General features: G+C 39.6%; 1 protein-coding gene across 3 annotated transcripts in view; it reads left to right on the forward strand.

Moving 5' to 3' along the window:
* The window catches only part of VEZT (vezatin, adherens junctions transmembrane protein), a 59,788-nt gene that overhangs the window by 12,945 nt on the left and 26,805 nt on the right, over window positions 1-20,038 (forward strand). For all 3 annotated transcript variants that reach the window (XM_084306716.1, XM_084306718.1, XM_084306717.1), the window contains exons 2-5: window positions 5,761-5,895; window positions 13,509-13,598; window positions 15,972-16,147; window positions 17,698-17,973. In XM_084306716.1, coding sequence (XP_084162842.1) covers window positions 5,761-5,895; window positions 13,509-13,598; window positions 15,972-16,147; window positions 17,698-17,973 — 677 coding nt within the window. The remainder of the gene's footprint in view (window positions 1-5,760; window positions 5,896-13,508; window positions 13,599-15,971; window positions 16,148-17,697; window positions 17,974-20,038) is intronic.

Consider the following 20,038-nt stretch of genomic DNA (forward strand, 5'->3'; position numbering starts at 1 on the left):
ACTTGATTCCTCCCCTGTTTACTCATTGGCTGAGTACTACAGGTTCACAAACTACTCAACACTTACTACTATACTATGTAAGTACAATTTTATTTGACCAACCATTATTTTCTCCTTTTTTTTTTTCTTTCATGATTAGAGTGCCCTTGATTATTTTTGTTGTTGTTGTTGCTTTTTGTTTTTACTGATTGTTGCACTGCTTGTCTTGTTTTTCTTAGCCATCCCCCTTATTTTGGGACAGTGGGACCTTCCCCTGCCCCCTTACCTGCCTAACATACTCTCCAATGTTATGCCTGCACAAACACTTTTGAATGTGCAAAGTTAGTGGAATTTTCCACTACAAAAACACAACTTTAATTCTCACACCAACAGATTGCTCTGTGACAGATCATTAGCAAAGACCTAGTTTACATTTCCCTTGAGTTGATTGGTGCTTGCTTGAATCCCTTGTAATGACAAGCCATCAGCTGCCTGAGCGTTCAGCAGTGACCCAGAAGGAGAAATAATTTTATCTTATTTCTACAACAGACAGCTGTTACTATCACCTGTGTCTCTAACATTATTTGGGTACCTGGACGGTTTCTGTCTCGCCTTCTGTCTCTCTGTAGTGGAGAGAGTAGAATACAGCAGCCACCGAAACAAGGTGTACCCTAAGGTGGTAGTGGAAAAACACCTTTGTATATTTCAGTTATTTTGACAGCTGTCTGTATTTAGGTGAGTAGCAATAAAGAAACGAATATTCAGATGTCTCGCTCGTGACAAGTATAATCAAGATGATTGGTTATGCTTGTAACAGGTATGAGTAACAAGATAATTGTCATAACTGGAGACAGAAAAAAGCAGGATTTCCAGGTTATTAAGGGGAAAGAGCCATTAAAACATTTTGTTTGTTTGTTTTCAGGTTAAAACAAATTGTTTTTGAACTTCCCATCTGTATTGTGTTTATGTGGCAAGGGTTTGGTAGCAGGGGAGGTGCAAGGGGGGCTTCTGTGAGAAGAGTCCAAAAGCTGCCTCATGTTAGATCAGAGAGCAGTTGTAAAGAGCTGCTGCCTGTGGAAAGCTCCCCAAGGATCAGTCAGGGAAGGATGGCATCCCATGGGAGAGTCCCCACGTAGAGCAGGGGCAGAGAGTGACCATGAAGGGTTAAGGACTGACTGCAGCCCCCGTATCTCTGCACTGCTCAGGGGGAGGAGGTAGAAGAGGGTAGATGGGGAGAAAGTGTTTTCAGTTTGCTTTTAGTTTCTCACTATTCTCATGTGCTAGTAATAGGCAGTAAATTATTTTAATCTCCCTATGCTGAGTCTGCCCATGACGTTAGTTGCTGAGTGATCTCCCTGTCCTTATCTCAACCCTTGAGCCCTTTCCATTGTATTTTCTTCCTCATTTGCTTTGAGGAGAGGGAGTGAGAGAATGGTTGAGGTGGAGTTCCCCCGCACAGCAGGGTTGAAGCACCACACTGCACCATCATGGAGGAAGCTGCTTAGGTCACGCAGTGGTGAAGTTGGTGTTCTGGTCTCATCTCCAATAGCTGTAACAAGGAAATACTTATGTCTGTGTGACTGAGCTGGGGGAGGTGAAGGTCTCCAGCCCCTGGACAGATAAAGGAAGGTAGCTGTGTCCTGCAGTTAGGACCTGGAGATGTCCTACCCCTTGGACAAGTCTGCCAGGAGCCTGGATGCAATTTTCTTGGAGTCTTGACTGGAGTGAGCATCAAAACTTTGATTTTGAATAAAATATTCTGTGTTCATCCACTGTTTTCATAGAATTGTATAGGTTGGAAAAGACCTTTAAGATCATCAAATCCAACCATCAACCTGACCTACCAAGTCCTATCACTAAACCCTGTCCCTCAATGTCATGTCCACGTGTCTCTTAAAGACCTCCAGGGATGACAAGCCCAACACCTCCCTGGACAGCCCGTTCCAATGTTTGACCACCCTTTCTGTGAAGAAATTCTTCCTCATGTCCAATCTAAACCTCCCCTGGTGCAACTGGAGACTGTTTCATTCTGTCAGTTGTCACATGAGAAAAGAGGCTGACACCCTCCTTACTGGAACCTCCTTTCAGGTAGTTGTAGGTGATGAGGTTTCCCTTCAGCCTCCTCTTCTCCAGACTAAACACTCCCAGTTCCCCCAGTTGCTCCTCATAACTCTAGGTTTCTAGTCCCTTACCAGCTTTTCTGCTCTGCACACACTGAAGGAACTCAATATCCTTCTTGTAGTGAGGGGCCCAAAACCAAACATGATTATTCGAGGTGCAGTCTCACCAGTGCCACATACGAGAGGACAACCACTTCCCTAGTGCTGCTGGCCACACTGCTTCTGGTGCAGGCCAGGATGCCGTTGGCCTTCTGGGCCACCTGGGCACACTGCTCACGTTCAGCTGGCTGTTGACCCGCACCTCCTGGTGCTTTTCTGCCCAGCAACTTCCCAGCCGCTCTTCCCCAAGCCTGTATCGCGGCATGGGAGTGTTACGACCCAGGCACAGCCCCTGACACTTGGCCTTGTTGAATGTTGTGGGATTGGCCTTGGCCCATTGATCCGGCCTATCCAGATCCCTCTGCAAAGCTTTCCTGCCCTCAACCAGATCAACAGTGCCACCCAGCTTGGTATCGTCTGCAAGCTTACTGAGGGTGCACTCGATTCCCTCATACTGTTTGATAAAGATGTTAAACAGAACTGGCCCCAGGCCTGAGCCTGGGGGAAGCCTGGCGGAGTCCCACTGGTGACTGGTTGCTAATGGGGTTGAACTCCATCCACTGTGAGTCTGAGCCCAGCCATCCAGACAGTGAGCTGTACACCTAAGTCACTAGCAGCAGTTTCTTTGGGAGAATAGTCTGGGAGGTGGTGTCAAACACTAACATCAAGACAGACAACATCCACGGCCCTTCCTTCATCTACTCAGTGGGTCATCTTGTCATAGAAGGAGATTGGATTAATCAGGCATGACCAGACATTAATCAGATCAGACCTTAAAACCGTGCTGGCTGCTTCTGATCTCTCAGTTGTCCTGCATGTGCTGTGTGATGCTGTTAGCAAGGTCAGGCTGACAGGCCTGTAATTCCCTGTAGTTTTGTCTACACATCTTTGACTAAACTGGGAAAATCTGGTCTGTTTCTGATAGAAATGTCCATGCTACTTCAAGAGCCATTTGTGTGTGCAGGTGAGTAGTTCAGGTGTGCTGGCAGTATGCAGCCTGCTGCTGTATGGAGACCATTTTAAGAAGACATGGTTATGCATATCCATTCAATTTCAGGTCATTCAGAATAACTGTCCTGAAGTTACTGAGGTAATGTAACATTCATTGAATCATTAAGGTTCCAAGATCATCTGGTCAAACTGTCCCCCTAATACCCATATAATCCACTAAACCATGTCCCTAAGCACCACGTCCAACCTTTCCTTAAACACCCCAGGGACGGTGACTCCACCACCTCCCTGGGCAACCCATCCCAGTGCCTGACTGCTTTCTGAGAAGAAATGTCTCCTCATTTCCAACCTAAACATCCTCTTGAGCAACTTGAGGCCATTCCCTCTAGTCCTATCACTAGTTACCTGTGAGAAGAGGCTGACCCCCAGTTCCCCACATCTTCCTTTCAGGTAGCTGTAGAGAGCAGCAAGGCCTCCCCTGAGCCTCCTCTTCCCCAGACTGAACAACCTCAGTCCCTGCGGCTGCTCCCCACAGGACTTGTGCTCCAGGCCCTTCACCAGCTTCGTAGCCCTTCTCTGGACCCTTCTTGCTGTCCTTCTTGTAGTGAGGGGCCCAAAGCTGAACACAGTACTGAGGTGTGGCATCACCAGAGCAGAGTACAGGGGGACGATCACCTCCCTGCTCCTGCTGGCTGCACAGTTCCTGATACAAACCATTATGCCTCTGGTGTAAATAAAAGAAGTGTTCTAGTCTATGATGTTTCCTTTCTCATTTTTATGTAGTAATTCTGGTAAAGAGTTCTACTTAGAGAGAAACACAGCATCCTTACAGCCAGTCGAGAGCAATGCATTGTTCAATTCGGGTGCGTTGTTTAGTTACGCATTTGAAAAAGTATTTGACCATTGAGGAAGGACACTTGGGAAAAAGATAGGATTGTGGTGTCACACTGGAAAATTCCCCCAAGGAAATGAGTCATTAATGTAGCGTAGTGCTTTGCACAATCACTGTCACTGTGGGTGAGGGGACTGTCTGGACCTGCAGCGCTGTGAGTTAGCATGAATGAATGTTTGAGTTTCAGGTAATGAGTGGCCTCTGAATCTGTTCTGAGTTAGTTACCCATGGGGAGCATGCAAAAGTGCATTTGCACGCTTTAGATAGGCAAGAGCGATCCAAAGAACACATTGTTGATAGAATTTAAAAATAATAATAATAACCTTAACAGTAACAAATTCATTTGTTAAGCTCGAATCAATGATTGCTTCAAAGTCTTACTGTATGGCAAGCAGACACTTGAGACGTGGCCATGCTGGTACATGGTCATGGTAGATGCCTTTTTCACAACTCACAGCAGCGAGTTAATGTTAGCTAAGGTAACGATTTGTAGTTGATATACTACTGGTCAGTGTTTCTGCAAACCTCCACAATTGTGTGCTCATTATTATAAAGCTTTTCCTTTTTTAACTTTCAATATTTTTGTTGTCTCGCTAATAGTAAATTATAATAATTAAAATATTTATGTTCTTCCTATGCAGTTCTCTGGTGTTGGCATACTAGTGTGGGAGTGCTGATAAAGTTTTTTCAGAATTAAAAAGTAATAGAAAAGAAAAGAAGTCCTTTTACATCTCCTGGGTAGAACTGGATTTAGCATAAATATCCTTTCTGCCAATTCTGTCACAGATATTGCTGTATATATGGATGTCAGCAAATAATGGCTTAGTAAATCTAGAAATCTGATAATGATGGAAAGAAAATTCAAAAGCCTAAAAATGTGAAAATTCATGTTATGGTAATGAGAATCTCCTACTTTCTCTAAGAAGTTTCATTAAGGACTCTTTCTGAATTAGTAGCTTTGCCAGCAACTTTAAAAATTTGGTATTTCATATTCAGTTTAATTTTTAATTAATGTATTTATTTATTTTGATAACTGTGAGAGTTGGCTATGAAAAGTGCTAATGTTGACTTCAAATAGAGCAGAAGCCATTCTCTGGTTTACTTTCTCATTTCTGTAAAGCATGCCATAGGTCCTTCATCAGGTTATACTGGGGCTTCATTTATTGAAGTTTTAAAAGAGCTCTAGTTGTAAAGTTTGTTTCTCTAGAAGCTGTACAAAGTATTAAGTTTTTATAAATTTCAGGAAACTAGTGTCATCAAGTGTTTTGGAGTCAAACAAAAATATTTTAAAATATATACTAAAAATATATACTAAAAATATTGCCAAATACTTAGTTTATTTATTGCTTACATGTAAGTTATAAGCTAAAAAAAAATCAGGTAACGTGGAAAATACATTACTGTAGGAAAAGCTGGTTAGTTGCATACTTATTTCTCATCGCAGTATCATATATTGACTCTCTTGCAACTCTTTTATTATGGTTAAGATAAAACTTGAAAGATATTTAAAGCAAAAATTTGTCTTCTTTGCTGTTACTGTGATACTATGTTGTTTTTTTTTCCTGTTGCATACCTCATTGCTGATCGCGTGGTTTGACAGTGCTTCGGCATCCTGTAGTCATGTTCTTTGGTAAATAGGGACTGCTGTTTACCCTTGGTTTTTGTTTTTGAGTTTATGTTTGTTTGTTTCAATTTTTTCTTTTTTTGACTTTCTTTCAGAATTCACCACTCTACCAGTATCTGCAGGATTTGGGGCACACAGATTTTGAAGTATGTTCTTCTGTGTCACAGAAGGCAAAGCAATGTGCAGTAGAGGAAGGCCAGAAAGAGCGGACTGTGCATGTTGTCCAGAAAGTGAGTGTTCTCCTGTAGTATTTGTCCTCTCAAAAGAGAACTGCATTGCTTTGTCAGTAGGCAAAATTGGATGGGGTCAAGGTGAAACTTTTACAATAATAATAATAACAATAATAACAACAACAATAATAATAATGGGATAAAGGTGAAACTCTTACTGTAATAATAACCATTATTATTGCTAATAATGATGATGATAATAATAATTTAACAATAACAGTGCTGTCATGTGTTGTCTACAAATACGTTTGGAAATTTTTGGTCTTCCAGTATAGTTTGAAGTGTTTCTTTGCTTCTATGAGAGCTGAGGAAACAACATTTTGATAATGATTTTTTTAAGATTTGTAAGTAATTGTATTTACTGGATACTGTTACTGTAAGCTTAGCATTACATTCTGTGAACAAGACCTGTAAACTGCTGGAACAAAATGTTTATAGAGTTGTCAGCCCACCTCAGGCATTCACTTCCTAAATATCACTTATTATGTGACAAAAAATTAAGGAAGATGATTTCTGGGAAGTATAAATACAAAAACCAGTCTGAACAAGATAGTAGAATTGTAGTTATAGCAATTTTGTATCAGTAACAGCTGACAAGGCTCAGCTAATTCATTAGCTCAGACTTCTTATTTCTCTGTTATTTTAAGTAAAGGCTTGTCGATTCTTACAATATTTTTTTTATATTAAAAGTGTGCTTGAGATTTAAGAGCTACGTGGCTACTAAAATATTACTGTAGTCTATACACAGATAGGGTATAGGCTGTGTGACTCAGCTGAGGATCTGCGGTGTGGGTGAGGGAATTCCTCTTCTGAGGCACCTGATGTAGGAATCTCTTTGCTGGTTCTAAAATGGGAAGTTTTAGAAAATGCAGTAGTCAATATGTCTTCTTATCACCTAGATGGAGCATGCTAAGAGCAGTTATTTTCTGCCTACCTCTTTTTTTTTCCGCAGTGTAGAATTAATTTCTCAGTGGATGTGCTCTAGTTAGATGCTAAGCCGGGAGGAAAAAAAGAGGCTCTGTGCAGACTTCTCTGTCCTGGCCACTGGAGGCTGGGGCAGTCGGGGTGTGTTGAGCAGTATCTCTTGGGTAAAAGAGCCCAAAACAAGCATTTGTAGGCTGAATTGGTGATGTCTTTGAAGAATTAGCATTTCTTTCTCCCCTTACCCCACCATTTACTGTAGCTTTACTGCATCTACTGTACCATTTACTGCATTTACTGTACCATTACTGCATCTTAGGCTATCTGATTCTCACCTGCTGTGGCTTTTAGCCTTCTTCAGAGCAGTTTTCTTGATGTTCCTTCCTGCTTTATACCTCTTTAGCCACCTTCAGATCAGAGGTTCACAACCTTTTCCCTCTCATTTATAACCTCTGTTGCTTCCCTGCTCCACAATGTTCCACCCTTCCCCTTAGCAGGCAGTGAATTGGGGAGCATCCTGTATTTCTCAAACACAGGCAGTGTGATAGGAGTGGCCCTGAGATCTCCAGAAGATCTCCCTTTTCCTGAAGGTTGTGGTGCATGGGGGTTTGTGTGGCAAATGAGGTGAGCTGATACTTTTCTTAGGATCTTTTTTCAAATAGTTCTCAAGATGCTTCAAGGAATTAGCCAAGTAATATTCACAATTTGTTAGGATTTATTTTAACAACAAATCAGTTTTGAACATGTCCTCCTTGCTCCACCTTTGTTTTAGGTCAGATGCATTTTTATATCATGGGTTTTTTAATCTGTTCTGTTCTGTGTGGGGTGTTAGGTGGGGTAGGATTCAGAAGTGTGTGAGTTGATGTGGATAATGTTTTTTCTCCTGATCTGGGGAAAGAATGTGTAGTTATCAAACTGTTTATAAAGTATGGTATACTTGCAAGGACTGGCACATACAGTCTTAGAAGTGGAAATTTAGAAGCTGCAGTGTGAAGCTTCTTCATCTAGCAGTATTCTGAGAAGTGTTGGTGTATCCTATTTTCATATAATGGTATCCATTTTACTACTGTCTGCATAGACTATATAACCTTCCTCACATACTCATTATTCTGAAAGGGCAGGGTAGTAAAACAGGAAACATTTTATTTTGGTCTTCAGTCCTGTTGGAGTCTTTTTTCATGGATAGATTGATCATGGTTTGTGTTTAGCCGGTGGGCCAGGTGCACTACATACTTTGCTTCATGTCCTTGAAACCCGATTTCTAAGACTAGTAGTCCCGAGGAAGTGTACCATGTCTCCCTTCTTTCGTACCCCATTGTCTGATGAAGGATGGCCAAGTAGATGAGGTACGGGGTGCACAATCCGTTGAGCAGACCTGTGAGTACCACTAAGTGTCTAGCCCGTGAACTGGAGCTGGGAAGGGGATGCAGCGTCTCCCACTTCATTGAACGGTTTCACTAATGTAAGATTTTATTTTTTTTAATGTAATGGATAAATTGACTTCTAATTGCTATTGATGTGGATATCTAGTACATTAGTAACAATGGTTGCTTCTATCAGTGTTCATGAAGCAAGGCTTAATCTAATTCAGGCTTAAACTCAAAATTTGATTTAACCTAGCTTGAAAAAAATTCCTGGAAATTATATGTCCACTACCTTTACTTTTCAGAATTGTCAGCTGGCAGTCACGACAAACATCAAGAAAACAACTGAAAGTATATTTTGCCTTTAGAGCTATTGGCAGTTTTTTGGGACATTTACATTGAACATACCTATTCTGGCTTAGTCCAGGAAGGCTTTAATTAAACAGATGTTATTTGGAAATCAGGGTGACATATTTCATTGATGGATTATTTGTTTGTTACTATGATGTAATGCCTGGAGTACCATTTGTTAGCTGCACTACTTTATTTTGACTATTCACTTTTGTAGAAATCAGTAAAGCAGTATGATGCTGTGTTCATGTGTATAATTTCTTCTGAATTTAATACAAAAGTGCTGTGGGGATAAGAACCTTAAAAGCATGAAGATACACTGCTTTTAAAAATCATAAGTGTTCTGTTTTTCCCTTTCCATTCCTCTCAAGCATCTTACTGTTAATTCTGTTGCTTTGGGAGGAAGCCCTCTGGTATTGCGTCACCAGAGGGTGTGTGAAAAATGGGCTGCACGTCTTACAAACGCCAGCATGACATTCACACTGTCTCATCTCAGTCTAGACAAGGATATGGGGTGGGAAAAAGGAAGAAACCTGTGTGTAATTTGTAATGAGAAAATGCTATTGGTTCTTCCTGCTGTTGATCAAGTAGTAGTTTGGGAACAGTAACACTTTTCTTTTGTAACCTAATATCAGAAAGTCTGGTTCTGTCCTTTGATTTCTGTTTGCGTGACATTTTGGTAAGAGAATGGGGGAGAGACAGCTGGCCACATGTTTAAGGAAGTAGACTGGATTAAGGAGGATCTGAGAATTTGTTAAAACTTCTGTAAGAGGTATAGGCAAATCTTTGAAATTCCCATGCAATCATTTCCTCATTTTCACATTGGACTATTATCACTTCCCTTCTCTCACCCTTTGCTGAAATTATAAAATGTCTGGGAAACAAATGGTTTCCAAGTTCTGAATATGTACCTACCCAAAGTCCTAATGTAAAATGATCTTAGCTGAGGCTTAGTGTAATGCAAATAACATAATCACAGGGAGTAGATGATGATCCATGTTGAGTGATGCCTGGTATGTATGTATCGTTTTCCTTCTGTTTTGAAAAGTAAGTTTACAAATGCCTCAAACACTTCATTAATTTAAAAGATATTTTAATGTTTACGCACCTGCTCTGGACTACATTTTACAAAGAGAATTTTGGCTTTCTTAGGTTATCATGGTCCATCTATCACTCTAAGTTTTCTACTGGATCCAAAACAACTTGGCTTCTAAAATGATACTCCCTTTTTTTTCAAAAAGGTGGTTGCTTAGCTCTTTAAGGGAATGTCCGATTCTGCTTTATTTTTCCAATTTCATCCCATTCTAGTAGATATAGGATTTGTTCTGGCTAGAAAAGGAGACAAATATGTTTCTGAAGAGAAAAGTAAAATACTACTTTTTTCTAGGCTGTCAACTGGCTTATGGTGGAAGACTCACTTTAGGAAAGCTGCAGTATAGCTTTGTTTTTGAGTTGCAGTTGTTTACTCCTCGTATATTCAGTCAAGTAGGAACCCTGCGCAGATACAATCTTGTGACGTATTTTGGCAAGGCAAAGATCTCGTTTGGGATCTTCATGGACTGGAAAAACAAATCTGGAAGATAAAGAGGTTCCTCAGAACTGCTACAAACATTGCTGCTCTGTTTTGCTCTCCCGCCAAGCAGAGCGTGTTGTTCAGGCTTAATGAACGATAAAGGCATCAGCTGAACCTGAAGCACATCTTAATTAGTTTTTTGGTTGGTTGGTTGTTTTTGTTTTGTTTTGTTTTCTTAATGAGAGCATGGTCTTAATGAACATTGAGCAGAAAAGCTGAAAAGAGGCGCTTCAAGAGTGTGTGCTGAGGGCTGAGGGAGTGTAGAGATGTGATTTAGCATGGTAATTATAGGTTCGGTGCTCCTAGCTGTACTGATCTCTGGACAGAGTTACAGCTAACGTTCTCATCTCACAAGGACTTGATACTCAAGGGTACTGTTTGAAAGAGCTCCTAGACCTGTTTTCTGGAATTAAATCCAGAATTATTTGGGTAATTCTGCTTGATCTTCAAGGAGTGTATTTCTTTGCATGTATATTTTTCCTTTCTTGCTCATTTTCCTAGGCTGCTGTGCATATCTGAGTGTCTAACTTGATTTTACTGTCACACCTCATCCCAGCTCAGATGTGATAATAATTCATCACTAGAACAAGACTGGTGCTGGAGGCAGATACTTAGGATTGTGCTGAGGCTATCCTCAGTAATACTTTGTACTGTCATCTTTCTGAAGTGCACAGAACTGAAAGGTGCCAACGTGACTGATGGTATTTCAGATGCCTGCTAATTTGCCATTTCGAGTTTAACCTGTGCAGAAGAGAAACATTCTTAAGTATTTTATTTTAGGTTCAAATGAATGTACCTAAAATGTTTGTGTCCTGTGCTATTTTCCATTAATGTTAGGCATTATATATCTTTATTATTAAGCTCAATTCTGTTAATGAATAATTATTATAATTATAATTAAATATAATAATTATAGTTATTTACTAAGCTTATTAAGAGGATTCATTTGACTGACTTGTGTTCTAAAGCTGTAGAAGTGATCTTCCAGAAGCAGTGGCAACATGACTCGACTTGTGTGTTGATGAAAGTTGTTTTACTTGTCAGTAACACTCCCAATGGGAGTGCAGGCTGTGAGACACTACTCCGAGGATCTGAATAATTGAATGTGTTACTGCACTCTACTGGGTCACAGCCCAAGACAGTGGGATGTCTTGTTTTGTGTTTTCAAGCACTGACATGCCTGGTGAGCATTTATGCAAGCTCATACTTTTATTTTTAAACGAAAACATAACAAATAGACCAAACAATTACTTACATAGCACATTAGTCTGCCTTTTTTCAGTGCTTTCATAATCAGGTTTAGTCAGCTGCTAACATTTTAAAACTGTTTTTGATACAGATTTAAATTCTTATGATAAAAACTAAAGAACTTGAGAAGGCTAAGCAGCTGGAAATGATAGGCTCCAGGAGACATCACTGGAAACAGTAAATGATCAACTTCTTTTACACTTCACTGTACTGAGACAAATACTTTGTCTGAAACTCAAATGTAGGGCAAGGACTTCTGTTGATTTCATCTCAATTTTCCACAAATTGTAGTCAGATAATTTTGTTTTGCACCACTTTACAAGAAACACTTCCTTGGAAGATAATCTACTGCTGCAGTTTGTGACCCTTCTCCTCTTCAGACGTCAGTGCCCTTGAGCAACTTCAGAATCTTTGCCCATACAGCAGGGGTGAATCTTGCTTTTACCAGCATTACTGATAGTAATGATAGAAATTAGTGTAGAAACAGGCCCTCTTATTTTTTGATAGCTTGTCTGATATTGCACATGAAAGTATATTCTCTAACATACTTCACAACCTCATCTGTGTTATCCTGTAGGCTGAAATGTGCAGATTGCTGGGACAGCCCCTCTTAACAAGCCACAGTGATAAATGTGTCCTGGAAAAAAGTATCGTTATGGGGCCTGTGTTATCAGTTTATTATAGGTCTGTAACTCTAATTGTCTACAGAAAGATGAAGCACATGCAAAGAAAAACTTGAGTTGGGGTACCTAATGCTCTGTGAATCATAAAGGCTTTACAAGGACAATTTCTGGTGTTGTTCAAAGCCCTTCTGCCCTGACTGTGCATCAAACTTCTGCCGTGCAGCCTCTCAAGGGGCTGTTACACTGATGGGTCTGGCTGCCCTGCCTCCACTCACTGGTCTGACTAATCACAGGGCTAACCGCACAGCTCAATAGGTGTGTTTGGTTTTATTCTTCCTATCCCAACCATAGAGTTAGGAGCTTATTGGAGAAATTTGTGTTTCTCTTCTCAAGCAGCTTTGAGAAGCAAGGGAGCATTTCTGTAGCTTGTATTGGAACAGGTTTGTACCTGGAATCCCAGAGGTCAGAAGCTCAGCACCAGTTCCTCAGGGGAAGAGCGACCTTTCAGCTGCATGTAGTAAATTTCAATTCTACACATTTTTTTCTTAAAAAAGAGAGTGAGAGGAAAGGAAGAAGATGATTCAATGTTAACATCCTTTATAAATCAAGGTATATATTTCAGTTAATGGTAGTGTGTCTCAGCAGTTTGAAGATTAAGAGGTAGGGCCCCAGAATTCATTAAATAGATGTAAGTAAATCCTTTGCAAAATACTTCCTGTCAATGCAGTCTGAGGAAAGTAGCTGTACAATGTCTGTCAAAAACTCTGCCTTTTCCATGAAATGACTGCCGAGTGAAGCAATATCAGGCATCTACTTAATTATGATCTTTCATGCATCGTCTTTTAGGAGGATATGTGAGTAAAACGTGTGATGACAGCAAGTCCCTCTAATTAGCGATGTTCAAAGTTAGGTTTGCAGCTCAGATCAAAGTGTGGGTTTAGGTTGCATGGGAAGCAGCGTGGAGAGAGAAGTATCTGATTGCAAGTGCTGCCCTGACAGCGCGCTTCTGACACAGTTCCTTTTCCTGCCATCACTCTTCCCTGCCTCTGTTCACTCATCCTTCAGAGTCTTGTCCTCAAGCTGTGGTGGTCCTCCAAGGAGCAGTTGTTCCTCTCCCAGTCCTTTCCTTCTGTTCAGTCTCTGTCAGCCATTTAACTTCACTGCTTTTTTGTTATGCTTATGAAGAGATAAAATCTTTCACGTTGATGCAGTAGCTGCCAACCTGAGATCAAACAAATTCTGGCTGTATTTACTTTTAACATTATAGCATAACAATCCATCACACTCTGAATAGGTGGGGTTAATGAAGCTTTATTTCACGGCCTTGTGTACAGGCAAACTGAGCGGAAGCAGATGTTCCCTTAGCATACTCTGAAGTTAGGCCAAATAGAATAAGCGAAACTTCCTTACAGGTACGTGTGTTTGAGTTAACAAGGAAAGCAGATGCACAAATAAAAGAATTGTCTGTCTGTTATTTATTTTTTTTCTTTCTTCTTTTTTTTTTTTTAATGAAATAATTTCTGTTCCCTTCAGCAAGGCATCCTGTCAAAACTAGTTGAGTTCTTCAGAAGTTGGTTTCCTTTTCCACAATATAAGAAAGATGATGACATACTTCACAGACTGGTAAGTGATTACTTTTTTTTATTTTTTAAATTTTCTTCCCTAATCCACAGCACTTTGCCTCCTTTGTACCTTCTCCTCCAAGCACCATCTTTGGTCTCTCTCTTTTTTTTCTTTTTTCTTTTTTTTCTTTTTAGCATTTTACTTACTCTTTTGGTAATATTGCTTCTAGTTTTCAGAGTCAGGGTGCCAGGCAAGTTGGTCACAGCCCAAAAAGAAAAAATATCAGTAGTTAGCTTGAAGATATTCAGAACGTGGAGGAGATTATGAGAAATTAAAGAAATTCTTGAAAGCTAAAAGTTGTTAATCTACATTGTATCTACCCCATTCACTGGAAGGCACTGCAGAGACAGAAGGTCCCCAAGTGGCAGTCCAGTGACTTGCAGACACAGCTTTAGACAGAAGGCTCTAGAGCTTTGTCTGATTGTTGCTTCACCACCTTTTTCACCTTGCTAGCTCAGGCGTAGCACCTGCTTGTGCAGCTCTACCACCCCTGGACCTATCCTGGGTTATGTATTATGTCTCTGCGCTTTCCATGGTGCTTTTCCATTTGGGAAAAGCAAAGCAAGCTAAGGCAACACCATTATAATGCTTCAAAACAATGTCGTGCATCAGCAGATGACATCTTTGTAGCAGTCTGTCTGTAGAAGAGGCAAGAGCAGGCTCTGCATTACCTGTATGCCCACACTTCAGCAGTTCAGAATCAGATTGGGTGTCCATCTCCACCTGCCTCACCTGAAGTTTTATTGTCCTACTCCTAGAACATACAAGGAACTTTTAGAGCCCAAGGCAGCATGTGTGGGGTAGAACTGAAGGGTGATACTTCTACCCCAGGTAGGTAAAAATAGTTTTATGCTGTGTTACACCTGTTCTCTGCAGCACCACGTTCTAGCCAATTCAGTCTCTAGCCTGGGGTTGGTCGAGATCTGCTTTAATTAGCATCCAGCTGTTTAAGGTTCCTAGTCTTGCTTGAAAAAGGCATTTTAGACTGTTCCAGAAAGTTCTAAAAGTTAGAAGTTTAATTTTTTTCTACTCTGATATAAAGATGGTGTCTTTATATGTAGTTGGGGGCTGGTAAGTTAGGGATTTAAATTTCTAAGAGAATTCTAGTGAGTCCAATTGCTATTGCTTCTCCCTTATTTCAAGAAGACAAAATTTCCTCTGAAACCTATCATTATTGATCTTGGGTTATCTTTTTTCTTTCTCTCTGTTTCTCTGTGAATCAAAGGTATTATCTTCAAAGCTTTCTTTAGCTTTAATTTCTTGAGAGGGAGACACAACTGAAGAATGTGAAAAGCATGTTTCTCCTGCTGCATTCTACAGCAGGGTACCGAAGTGACACAGGATGTGTTGGAGAAGGGCAGAGTTTCCTCTTGAACACAGCTCTGAAACAATCTTTTTTAGTAAATGTAGAACGCAAGTTATCTGGAGTAACATCAATGTATGGAATTAAACATTTGACTAGCTAGAGTAAAGTTTCATAAATAATCTCTGTACTGTGAAATTTCAAACTTCTGTTAAAACCTATTATTAGAGGGTTTTACAAAAATACTCTTCGTCCTTCAGGCTAGTTAGATGCAAAGATGCACATGCTCATTTTGGGGTCTTGTTAGAACACTCTCAACGTGAAGTGTTCTTTAATTATAGCTTGGTGCAATATGCAGATTAATATTTCAGGGGGTCTTCTATGATTTATTTATTTGTCTTCAAGATCTGCGTATTGCCTTGAAGAGCTGTTATGGTAGGGGAAAAATTGCAGACATATATCATAGTATCAGATCCATGACTAAGTAACTCCCTGAAGTTTGCCTGAAGTTCCGTAAGTGTGAAATCTCCAGAGGCCCATGCTGCTTCATGTTTGGATTGAGCTCTCTTGGGTCACAGAATCCTGCAGGAGAGGACTCACAGCTTTGGTTGGGTCAAAGCCACATTGAGTCCAGCACATTGACCCTATTAAATGTCCACAGGTGACTTTTTGTTGACTGAGCTGTAATCTCTCCCTTTATAATTTTTGTTTTGTTAATGACCTAAATTATGTCATGACAAAAAAAGGTTTTCTGTTTTATTGAAGATCTTCTAATAGATATGATACCTTTCCAATCCTTTTGCAAATGTATTGGCATAACTTGTGGCATTTTACCAAATATTGTTACTGTCTAGGGTCAGTGTGATACGCCCTGCAAGGCTGAATTGTTAGGTAGTAAATGAAGAGCCTACTGCTGATATATCTGAAATATTTTTGTAATCTTCAGGAAGAGAGAGCCGTCAGTGAAGTGTGGAGTGTCTGGGTATTTTCCTTGTTCTAATAACTTAATTTTAAGAGTTTGCATGTTCTTTACTAATACGTGTTTTTTTCTCCTGCCCGTTTGTGGTAAGGATGTCGGATTTCGATTTGACACACTCCGTACCATCCTGCAACAGGAAGTTCTGCTGCAGGAGGATGTGGAACTGATTGAGTTCCTTGACCCGAGTATCCTGTCTGCGGGGCAGTGTAAGCAACAGGAAAATGGACGGCTTCCAACACTACGCTCCCTAGCAACTCCTAATATTTGGTATTGTACAGAGTACCTACAACTGTATTCACTGTTAAACTGAAAAAAATAGGTTGTATGGTCTTTACAGAAAATGTAGCAATATAGTAATTGGTTTTGTGTTTGTTTTTTTTCCTCAGGTCTTTGAGTCCACTAGTCCCCACATTCATAGATAAGCATATTTTTCCCTCAGGCATTTTATTGAAAGAGTGAGTTTTAATCTGAGATAGCTACATAAACATATCTGGATACTTGCAAACTTGCCATGAGGAAAAACTAACATGGATGAATTCATCAATTTCTAAAGCTATACAGTGATGATTTTGAGAAATGAGATGTGATTGTGTAGACTGAATTGGAAAGTGTGTCTTTCACTGCAGTCTTTATGAAGCACTTTAATTGTATGGGGGGCAATTAGAATTAGCTGTAGAATACTAGAAGAACAGACTAAAGAATATTTAGATACAGTGCATTCAGGTTTGAAGAGGCTCGTGAAATTCACCCTAGAATGGTGAAGGAGCTAGCTGCAGCAATGTCTAAACACCTAGCACCTGTATTTGAAAAATAACAAGAATGATGGGTAGTCTGAAAGGGTCACTCAGAAATGGGTGGGAATCGGGAGATAACAATCTCTCATGACACAGGCAAGTGGTATGTTTTCATCCATATGTTAGGAAAATAGATGGAATTATTAGGATGTATTATGCCATTACTGATGTTCCCTGTCAAACAAGAACTTTTAAATCACCTTACTCCAGTGGTTTGTCTTGGTCCTAACACTATTCATTGTTTCTTTAACTGTTCAGATTATAAAGAACCCTTAAAAAATTTCTGAAATTCAGAAAATTTCTGAAAAGCTTTCAAGGGGAAGAAAAACAATATTTTTTCTTTTAAAAAATCTGGAAAAAATTAAAGTCTCCATGCCCATATCCCATCCATCTCTGTGAAGACTGTCATAATTTTACAAAACTGCAACTATAATACTACATATGAGACACTGTATATTCTAAGAGTCACTTTTTTGTAGAATTTTTCTAGGTGAAAATAACAGAGGATTTGAAAATGTCCTTGAGAAATAACTGAAATGAGATACTAGTGACTCTGGTTTTTAAGGATTTTCAAAAGCTGCCAAATCTTTTAAAATGATTATTCAAGACATTTTATAAAAACGTGTTAAAAACTAGTGGTCTGTTGTTGTCCAAGTTAAATAAGTCAGAAACTGGAAATAATAAAGCTGGTATTACTTGAGGGTTTTGTTACCAAAAAAAAAAAAAAACCAAAAACAAAAACATGCCCTTTCCTACTGCACTTTTGAACCTGGAAATACAGATATTCCTCTTCCTACCCACCCGGGCTTATAATGCTGAGTAGTCAGTTTTTTGGTTGTGTGGTTGTTTTTAAGTCATGTGTGTAAGATAAACTGACCTTTCAGAGTGGTAAATTACTCGTCTACTCCTACCACTAAAAAGCTGGCTTTTTTGGTGTTTACAGCTTTCTTAAGAAACCTACATGTACTTCCCACCTGTTTGGCCTCAGGAATCTACGGCTGATATTACTTTCTCTGTTTGCAGGGATGTCTCGCTGTTGCTTGCCTTTGTAAGTGCACTGCTTATGCTTCCTTCATGGTGGAAGGAATCGTCGTGGCTGCCGTGGGGACTAGTTCTGCTTGTGTATGCAATCTTTCGAGTGTGGGGCACATGGAGGACAGCCAAGCTGCAAATGTCCCTGCGAAAATACTGTGTCCAGCTGGAAGAAACAGTGGCAAATAGTCGAGCTTTTACTAATCTTGTGAGAAAAGCTCTACGACTCATTCAAGAGACTGAAGTAATTTCCAGAGGATTTACCCTGTGAGTCCACATTTCACTTTAATAAATTGATCCATTCAAGCCATATGTTGTATAAAAATAGTCTTATTGCACTGCCTCCTAGAACACTTTCACAAGTGAAATTGCCAGAAAGCATATTACTGAAAACTTTTCATTTGCATTAAATAGTATAATTACAGTTATGTTCACCAACATAAAAGTATGAATTCTAACTACCCATTGTTAAAACTATTCATTCTGAAGGAGAATGAAGTGTCACAAATCTGAACTGGGCATCTATGACTTTGAAAGTCTCTTGCAGTGCTGGCCATGAAATATATTAAGTACCTTGCACCAATTTAATTAGCCATTTGGGGGGATTATTTGAGAGGCTGTTTGCTTAAGGGTTTTTTGTACTTTAAATGATCAAGTCCATGTAAATAAGCAAGTAATCATTCTTCTTTTAGAAAACAAGATTACATGAAAATTATCAAAGAACAGTCTGAAGTAATGAGAACCAGCAATCAGCAAAGACTATCCAGAGGTCATTTCCCACCTAAAAAAAAAAAAATTGCAATACCTTTCCATTCTTGCATACAATTGTTAAGCTGTTTAGAGTCTTAATTTCCTCTTGAATTTGCCTCCTGTCCACTTAAGTTATGAAGGCTTTCCTAGTTATTTAGCTCTGTAGGTAATTTAACTATTTGGGTTATTTTTTTATTTTTATTTTTTTCTGTGTGAAAGGACATAGCACGTGTTCAGTGTGTGCACTGACCCCAAAACCAACAGGCCTGTTCTCATTGCCAGCTATCCTTTTCTGTGGTAGCAACCTATTGCTAGAAATGTGCCTGTGTCAGTTAGACATAAGGTTAAAGGAGGTGGGAAGTGCCAGCAACTAAAATCCAGCTGACTTTTTCTAAAACCAATAAAAAGTTCCGTGCACCACAAAGTTGTTTGTTCCTGCTAGACCAGCTGCTCTGTTCTCAGGTACATGTTGGTACATGCAAGATTGAAACTGTAGACTTTGCATTTTGAATTAATTTTCGAGCTTGAGATGCTTTCAGTATGCTTTGTAGAAGCATACTTGTTTTATTCTCCCTTTGGAATGCATAAGCACATCTTCAGTCTGCCTAGCTATGTTGTTTTTTGTTTTTTTTTTATTTTCTGAAGAAACATATAGTTAAGCAATAGGCAGTCTTATCTTTGCAAATGGGTTCTTAAAAGAAATTATTGTTAAGGCTTGTCCAAATTACAGATGAGAAAACATTTGGATTTTTTCCTAAGTTTAAGCAAACGAACTTGTGGTCAGTGTCAAAATTGCTGGTGCCTTGTTCTTTTACTACATATCTTAGATAACAGATTAACAAAAACCAGACTGGTCTTTAAGCTGGTGCTTGATCTCAGCCCCTTTACTTAAAACTCTGGCAAGCTTTTCAAAAGATTGAGTATGGATGGAGTGGGAGAAGTCAGCCTGTGTCAGCAATCTCATTGGAATAATTGTTCAGTATGAAGAAGTCAGAGTCATAGAGGTTTGGGTTTGTTTTAGTTTGGATGAAGTTTGAACTCCAGAGTGTCCTTTTCTGCATCCATATATGTAAGAGATGCTGCTGCACAGAGCACCATGAAAGTCTTTGCTTGACAAAATGCTTCATGTATGATCCAAAAAAACTAGCTCTCCTTTCTTCTTTTCCTGAATTTTGCTACAACAAATCTGAGAAGAACTCAGTTTGGTATGTTCACCAGTGGTAACCTTGTCAAAGTCTTGATGCTTGTTCAGGGAAAATCTTATGGCAGTAGAAATGGTTGCACCTGAAAAGTTAATGAGGATGTGTTTTACATCTTTGAAAGAATGGGTTTGTCAACCAGGTAGCACAGCACCCATTCCATGATGCGTATGCTGCTGTTTGAATATACTGCTAGCTTAGCAGAGTCTGGACTGTCCAGTAACTCTGTCATGAATGGAAAGATACTGAAGCTGACGGTTAAATAATATTGAGTCCAGATTTTGGCTAGCTGTACTTAGCTAAACTGTGCTATAGCAAACCCGGGTCTGCAGATTCAGCCTTACGTTGTTTTCCACAGCTATTTTTTGCTCTCTATTTCTCTC

Source organism: Netta rufina (genome assembly GCF_964035555.1).
Source record: "Netta rufina genome assembly, chromosome: 1".
Lineage (NCBI taxonomy): Eukaryota > Metazoa > Chordata > Aves > Anseriformes > Anatidae > Netta > Netta rufina.